An 8,112-nucleotide genomic window follows, 5' to 3' on the forward strand; every position below is an offset into this window, starting at 1 on the left:
TATTATTGTAGTTGAGATGACAATGTTTTTTTGTAATACCATTTTGTTTAAATGTATGCAACACATTTACAAAAATCAAGAGAAACAAAGGGGAGTGATAATGAGACAATACATTTTCCGTTTTTGAAAGAACATAATTATTCACAAGGGAACCTAAGCGTCACACCAATACCATATCCGAACCATAACAATATGATATACACAAGAAAAAAGGGTCCAATTCAATACCATGCTGAAGCATAACAATGGAGCCTAGTTGTTTAACCAAACCAAAACATACAAGAGGCACTTAGCTCCATAACCATACCAGAGTAGGTGAATATCATAACAAATAGATTTCCTAGCTTGAGAAAGAGGCACCTGCAAACCAAATGCGAGAGAGAGAGAGAGAGTACCTGATGAGCTTTATTACCACTCATTGGACACATACAAACAAAGAACCATCTACACTGATATGTGGGCATTTTGAGTAATGGTTAGTGTTGAGACATCGAGCTCTTTATGTAGTGAGACAATAACTAGAATGTCTAGCTGGTCGGATGAGAGACCCCCCTGTAACCACTACTAAAATGTTTTAGTGATTAGGGTGGATCTCCAATTAGACTCGGACTCGCATGTCAATGCTGGTCGATTGTGTGAAGAATTTGGACCCACTAAACATACCACACAACCACCCTTTGTCCAACCTAAATAGGAGATCCCCTTCAGCTCATAATCGTGTTGCAACTCATTAACCGTATATCTTTATTCTCTCAAGTACCTTATACGTGTATTGAATACACATGGGAGATTCCATCCCCCACATAGGTAACTTTAGTACAGTAAGGTTATCGAACACACAAGGGAGATTCCATCCATCCCCCACATAGGTACTCACGGGGGCTGCAAAGTGTGTGCAGCTTGGTAGAAGGATACACATGCCACAAATCCATGACTCAACACGAGTTATGGGCATGTTCTCCATTTGTCAAAGAAGACTTAGAAGCCCACGACTCACTCCTCGAGTCATGAGCACCTTGTCAAGGCCATGTTTTGGTTCCAATCACAAAACCCCTCAAACAAAAACATTGGATATGTTACACCTCCCCCCCCCCCCCCCCCAAACAAAATCTCATTTGTCATTAAAGCTACTATATTTTATCATTAGCATTCCCTTTCTCCTTCTCTCTTATTCACATTTAATGTATTTATTCCTCCTTTTCTCCTTTTTCTCTATGTGCTTTCTCTCTCTTTTGTTTTTTTGGGTGAAAACACACAATTATATTAATAAATGTGTGTGAAAAACACTACTTACAATGGGTGTAACAAAAGAGTATGGTCACTCACTAACTACACAACATGGGTAGTGGAACATGTTGAATTGCCAATAGGCAAGATGAACACTCCACTGAGGAAAAAATTTCCATTTGCTCCAATAAAGAAAATTGACACATTAGTACTCCCTTCAACTTTTGTAGATATGCTTTCACTCCATGTCTACCATCGAATACAAAAGCGCTGTGCATGTTCCAATTATGACGCAATCCCCAATATCTCAGAAATATAGGAAAACGACCTCCATCTCTGATACGGGATCAACCTGTATAAATTGTGCAAACACCCACTGACTAGGTGACAAATAACACCGTGATAAAACTTGCCAGATTTGAGAAATGTAACTCCAAATCTGATAAGCAATCGGACATTGTATAAATCGATGAGTACTATCTTCCGTTTAAACGGTGCAAAAGAAGCAATTACCCGTTGCTAGTCCAGACTCCACACGACGCTTTAGAGCTAATCCCAAAAGGCAACCCTCCCAACCCCAAAAAAACTCAACCAAAATTTAGTACTCTCTTTGCTCTGTGCCTGTGTGTCTCTGTGTCTAGCTCTGTTCTATCTGCTATCCTATCAAAATCAAAACCCTGTTCCCCCTCGATTCCGTTTCCTTTCTCTTTCTAGGGTTGCAAAAGAATCTGATCCCTCCTCCTCCTTCTGCCCCTTCTTCTTCTTCTTCTTCTTTCTTTTTCTTCTTCCCAGTGTTAGTATCTGCGTGGCTATGGCTCATCTGCATAGGGTTGTTTTATATGATCAGGCCATGGAAGACGAATTCGAGCTCCCTCCATTCGATGATAACGATGACTTTTCTGAGGAATTTGGAGAGGATCAGTACGACTCTGACATCGACGATAAATTCGATATGGTTAGTCTTTTTTGTTTTGTTCCTTTCAACTCGAACAGTGAACATTCGTGCATATATATATATATATATGTATGTATGTATGTATGTATGTATGTATACGTATATACATATACAAGTATGCATAACTTAACTTAACTTAACTTGATTGTTCCTTGATAAATGTTATGTGTGTGTGTGTGTGTACTAGAATGAAATGATAAATATTCCTTGGTGCACTATGTTATGTCCACACAACTATTAATGTCCATCAATGCTTAAAGAAAACCTGAATTGAGGTGTATTTTCTACATGTATTGCACAAAAAAAACGTTTAAATTGGTGCAAATTTGCACTTTGTACTTATATGATTGGAAGGCTAACCCGAACCCTAGCCACAGCATGGATGTGCCAATCAATTGGTTTTTATTTTCATAAATTATGTTTTACACACATAACTATTAATATCAATCAGTGTTTGAAAAAAACCTGCCTTTAGTGTGACTTTTACTTGTATTATTCGAAAATCACCCTTAAATTGTGTAATTCGGAAATGATGTTAAACACTTATGTCAGTGAGGCCTGGAGATGGGCTTGTTAGTGATATAATGTGTATAGCTATAGTTTCAACATAATGACCTTGGAATAGATAAATAAAGCATTAGCTAATCTAGTTTGATGCCACTATACTGTCTTTTCCAAGAATCCTAACCATGTTAGTTTTTTAATCTATTATGTATATCCACACAACTATAAATAACAAGTGTTTGAAAGCATTTGGAGTTGAGTGAGAATTCTATTTGTATAGGTCAAAAATCGTCTTTAAATGGTGTAGTTTGAACCTGTATTATTTGGAATCACCCTTACATTTCTGATATCAAACCTAGATGTACCTCTAGATTAGCAGATGTTTCAAATAATAACCATCAAATATTGATATATACGTTAAGAAACAATTGCAACAGTTTAGATGAAGAGCTATTATCTTTTAATAAAATTATTATTTTAGAATACCAGAGTCAATGCCATCTAGAGATAGACCCATTGGTCATTAGTGTGAATTGTTATGATCTGAACAAAATAGCCTTAGAACAGACAGAATATATAAAGCTCTTGATACCATATTGTACACTCTTTTTCGTAATCACTGTATTATCATTTTCCTCATCTCGCTGTATTAGCATTTTCCTTTCTTTGGAGATTGCCTCCTCCAACCTTTTTGTGGCTTGCTCATGCTATCAAGTGTACATGTTCATATATAAGGTACATGCCAGAAGCCTCTAGCAATGTCATAAGACATAGTTAACCACTGACCATCTAGCCAGAGGAAGCGTCTCAGCTCTGGCCCTGGGGGATTGGTTGGGTAGGAGATCAATACATTAGGCTTCTATTGTCTTGATAACCATGTTTATTCTATCAACTAGTTAAGTAGGATCTTGATTCTGACAATATCAGCTTATGCATATTGCTTCTTATGGACATCAGACTAGCAGATTGGCTGATACTACAGCAGCACAAGCACGGCGGGGAAAAGACATACAGGGAATTTCGTGGGACCGTTTGAATTTAACAAGGGAGAAATACAGGGAAAACAGACTGAAAAATTATAAGAACTATGAGAACTTAGATGTCTCTCATGAAGAAATAGAGAAGGTGGGGCGGATTTATTTACTCTTTTGGTTATGTTTAACTCAACCAAGTAATCTTAAATGAACGCTGTTCATGTACTAAACCTGTTTTTTTTACTATCATTAAAACTAAACAGGAACGTCTAGATGTAAGGAGAGATGGCCATTTCTATGCATTCTGCCACAATACAAGATCAGTAAAATCCACAATTGCACATTTTCAGGTATAGTTAGGTTTCATAAAAATAGGAAGCTTAGTTATGCGTAGTTTTTTAAATGGATTTCAATGTTATGCAAAATCATTATTGGTAGGTCTAAATTTAATTCATTAACTAATGCAAATTTTATATTACCAGATATATATATTTTTGAAAACACTGTCTCAGTCGGCATTATCCTAGACTTGTTCACATGTAGATTGTACTCATATAATGGAAAAACTTACAGCAGTTGTTCGTGGATTTAAAATTGCTTTATAGCAATATAGAAATATGAGCTTTCACCGACTCCAGTGCATTGATGACACAATGAAGAACCCCATAGCATCTGTATCATATTATGCTCTTTGAGATTGCACATAATTTCGATTCGCATTCTCTTGGAATACATTCTGCTCAATTTATTTATATGCCTTTTTCAGCGTTCTATCTCACTTTTCATTCACACAATGGTATTCTCATACACACACTTAATTTTTATATCCATATTCTTTAGTCATATAAAGGTATATACGTTCTTGGTTTGGCCATTAGAATTTATATCAGCATTAGAGAATTTGTTATTGCAAGCAGACATTTGATTGGTTTCAACTTATGGAAGTGATGCCTAGTGTTTGGCCCTCATGAAGTATGACTTGCATTAAAAAATGTTTGTACAGCTTAGAAATCTTGTCTGGGCGACATCCAAAAACAATGTTTATGTGATGCATAACTCCTCAGTTCTCCATTGGTCTCCCATAAGCCGCAAGTCAAAGGAAGTATTGAATGCTGCAAGGCCGATCGTTCCATCCCCAGAGGTGTGGTTGATTCACGATCCGATGGAAACCATCTTCTTCAAGTAGTTGTTCATTTTTTACTTTTAGTAAATTTTATTTCCTGATACAGGCTGCAAGAAGTCCATGGGCTTTACAGGTGGCTACAAGACATATGCAAACTAGTACTATGTGTGTGAAGGAAAATCTTCTGGTTGCTGGTGGATTTCGTGGGGAGATTGTTTGCAAAGTAAGTTAATTTGGTTATATTGATAATTTTAAAGGCATTTTCATTCTCGCCCATCTATTTCTGAAACATCTGAATTTTTTGATATAGTTTCTGAATCGTCCTGGGGTGTCATTCTGTACTAGAATCACTTTTGATGAGAATGGCATTACAAATGCTGTTGAAATATATGAAAATAGCAGGTATTACATGTAGAAGTTTCATGATCTTTCTCAGACCTTGAAGTTAATCTGGTGTCTTAATGTTTCAAATTTGGAATTGCAGTGGTGCCACACGCCTGATGGCATCTAACAATGATTCTATTGTGACAGTATTTGAAATCGAGAAATTTGAAGTGCTTCAGAAGTTCGTCTTCCCATGGCCTGTTAATGTATAATTATTTATGTCATGGATTTCTTGTGTCATGTATGTATCCTCAACTAGCATAATAAACTTAAATTCTGTTTTGGGCAGCACACATCTGTAAGTCCAGATAACAGGTTTCTTGTGGTTGTGGGTGATAGTACTGCTGTGTTCCTTGCTGATAATCAAACTGGCAAGGTAAGATTAATATTAATCTGAATGTGAATAACATGGAAACATGAACTCTAAACATGGCATAGAATATTCATTTTTGTAAGAACTCGCTTATCATGATACTGAGCTGGTAAGTTGTGACAGGGAGTTTTGGCAATATGAACTCTTCCTTTATAAAACAAATGCTCTGTGTTAAAAGACTTGGTGGACAATTTTCTTGGTGGTCCATGCTGTTTAACAACTTTTTTCTAAATAATTAGATCTGGAAGTTGGAAAACTAACTGTTATATTGAATTAAAAGAGGGCATGATGTATGCTCCATGTAAGACGTTGAGCTGATTTTCCTAATGGAAAGAAGGAATTGTTGATTTGTGTATACTATATATGCCAGGTGCTAACAAGCATGAAGGGACACTTAGACTTCTCTTTTGCATCAGCATGGCACCCAAATGGGAATCTATTTGCAACAGGAAATCAAGATACATCTTGTCGGCTTTGGGATGTGCGAAAATTGAGTTCTTCTGTGGCAGTTCTAAAGGGGCAAATTGGAGCGATCCGCTCCCTCCGTTTCACGTCAGATGGTCGTTTCCTGGCGATGGCTGAACCTGCTGATTTTGTGCATATATTTGATGTCTATCAAGAATTCAAGAAATCCCAAGTAATAGATATCTTTGGTGAGATTTCTGGAATATCGTTTAGCCCCGATACTGAGGCATTATTTGTTGGTGTTGCTGACCGAACCTATGGAAGTCTCTTGGAATACAATCGGTACCATGTCAATACTTACTTGGACTCATTTTGTTAGTGGCACTTCACATCAGCGGAAAGGTGGGCAACAATTATGTCCAATATTAGTGTGGAGAAATTCTCTTTCTAGTTGAGCCTTCAATTGGGTGGCAGCTATATACATACAATGTGGAGGTTTTCTTCTGTCAATGTGGTAAATAATTAAGGACCGAGTTTTTTGTGGATCAAATCCATAGAAAGAAGATAAGACCATTCTTATCAGATTCGGTTCACACAAGTGGTCCAATGTGTGAGTGAAATATTACTAACGCCAATCAATTCCAATCTACAATCCTTCTGGAAATGAATGTTAGTATTGATAGGGATTTGTAGTGGCTGCTTTGGTTAGTTGGATTCCAGCTCAAATGTTCAATGACAGTTTTGGTTGGTTTGCAAGCTTGGACAATGTGGTATATGTGAATCAAAATCATATTGGGATTTGTGGATTGACTAGCTGAATTATGTTAGACAAATTTATGATTTTGACTCTGGTCTATGTTTTGTAAAAGACTGTATATAGTGAAAATTTCTCGAAGTGTGGTTTGTAAAATATTTTGAAAGTTTCTTGCTTAAAAGCTAATATCTTATCGTGGAGTGCGTAAGAATATATATATATATATATATATATATATATTACCTTGAAGTGACTGAAATTGTCCTTTAAGACAAATCGTGATTACAAGTAAGGTGACATAAGATAAGCTCTATGTTTACCATCAGTATTTGATATTAATAGCTACTATTATGTGGGATAGCCAGTGTTAGCACTCAACTTTGAAGCAATTTCAAATTTACACCAATTTCAGCTGAGAGTGGCCTTGGTGAATTGTATAAGACATTGCACAACCACGAGCGTTAAACCTGCAAGTAGACCCAAACAAATGAATCCAAAGCATTGAGGACAGGGTCTTGAACCCATGATTCTAGACATGGATATCCAATCACCTTGATACCCTTGGGACACGAAAGTGAAAGTGTTCATTGAAGGGACTACACATTGAATGTTTGTATGTGAACTCTCAAGGATCCTCATGAAAAGTTAGTTTCAATCCAAAGGTCTACTTAGTTTGCACTCTATAAGATCACTAGAGTGGAGCAAAACGATTGCTCTATCGATCATAAAAACGATTACCTAATAGGCAACCCCAAGTATTCAACCTAAGGACATACTAAATAACCATTAAACCCAAAATATTGACAACCATCACTCAAACTCACACAACCACTTATACGAGGCATATTTAAGTTCACAAGTTAGTTTTTCCAGTTGTATGATATGTTGCTCGCTAGAAAAACAAGGGAGGTCTTTGTTAAACCTTTTATTCTTTACCCTTTTTTTTCGGTTTACTTAATTTTCATTGTTTGTTTTATTTAATCTTTTTTATGTTATTTCTACTTTCCCCTCAAATTTGATACTTTCATATTGGACTCATTTTATTGTCCATTTCTTTTCCTCTTGTGTACACACCCCTTTCATAAAGCTGCACCGTTCAACCAAATACCCACACACTATTTCTCAAAGATAGGCTATTCTAACAAGTGCTCTCTTATTTCTAAAGAAAGAATTAGTGCTTCATGCAATTAAATAATGGTGATTTGTTCCCATTCAATTCACACTTCATTCATCCAAGGTGTGGCTTGCATTAGTTGATCCATCCGATCGAGGGTGGTGCCACCTCCTATGATTGCAAAATAGCCAGTTTTATGTAGGAGAGTTTTTGGTGAGGCTTTGATAGCTTGCCTTTTTCATCATGTTAGGGGTTTGTTGTAAGTGGATGTTGGGCATAAGGGTAGGTTGAACTCTCCC

General features: G+C 36.7%; 1 protein-coding gene across 2 annotated transcripts; it reads left to right on the forward strand.

The window, feature by feature from the left end:
• The first annotated feature begins 1,873 nt into the window (after positions 1 to 1,873).
• Positions 1,874 to 6,855, forward strand: LOC147860944 (putative WD repeat-containing protein C2A9.03). 2 transcript variants are annotated; one of them, XR_015530140.1, is made up of 10 exons: positions 1,874 to 2,182; positions 3,644 to 3,811; positions 3,924 to 4,010; positions 4,664 to 4,801; positions 4,890 to 5,006; positions 5,094 to 5,185; positions 5,268 to 5,373; positions 5,457 to 5,543; positions 5,911 to 6,395; positions 6,441 to 6,855. XR_015530140.1 is itself a non-coding variant. In XM_087323780.1 (9 exons), exons 1-9 carry the CDS (start codon positions 2,039 to 2,041, stop codon positions 6,322 to 6,324), a joined length of 1,353 nt encoding a protein of 450 aa, XP_087179906.1. In that variant the 5' UTR covers positions 1,874 to 2,038; the 3' UTR covers positions 6,325 to 6,855. The 2 variants fall into 2 exon arrangements, 1 of the variants encoding a protein (XP_087179906.1); XM_087323780.1 differs by having other exon boundaries at positions 5,911 to 6,855.
• The last annotated feature ends 1,257 nt before the right edge of the window (positions 6,856 to 8,112 follow it).

Source organism: Azolla caroliniana, unplaced genomic scaffold (genome assembly GCF_043228905.1).
Source record: "Azolla caroliniana isolate FFs.n. ecotype wild unplaced genomic scaffold, voAzoCaro1.0.p SCAF_8, whole genome shotgun sequence".
Taxonomy (NCBI): domain Eukaryota; kingdom Viridiplantae; phylum Streptophyta; class Polypodiopsida; order Salviniales; family Salviniaceae; genus Azolla; species Azolla caroliniana.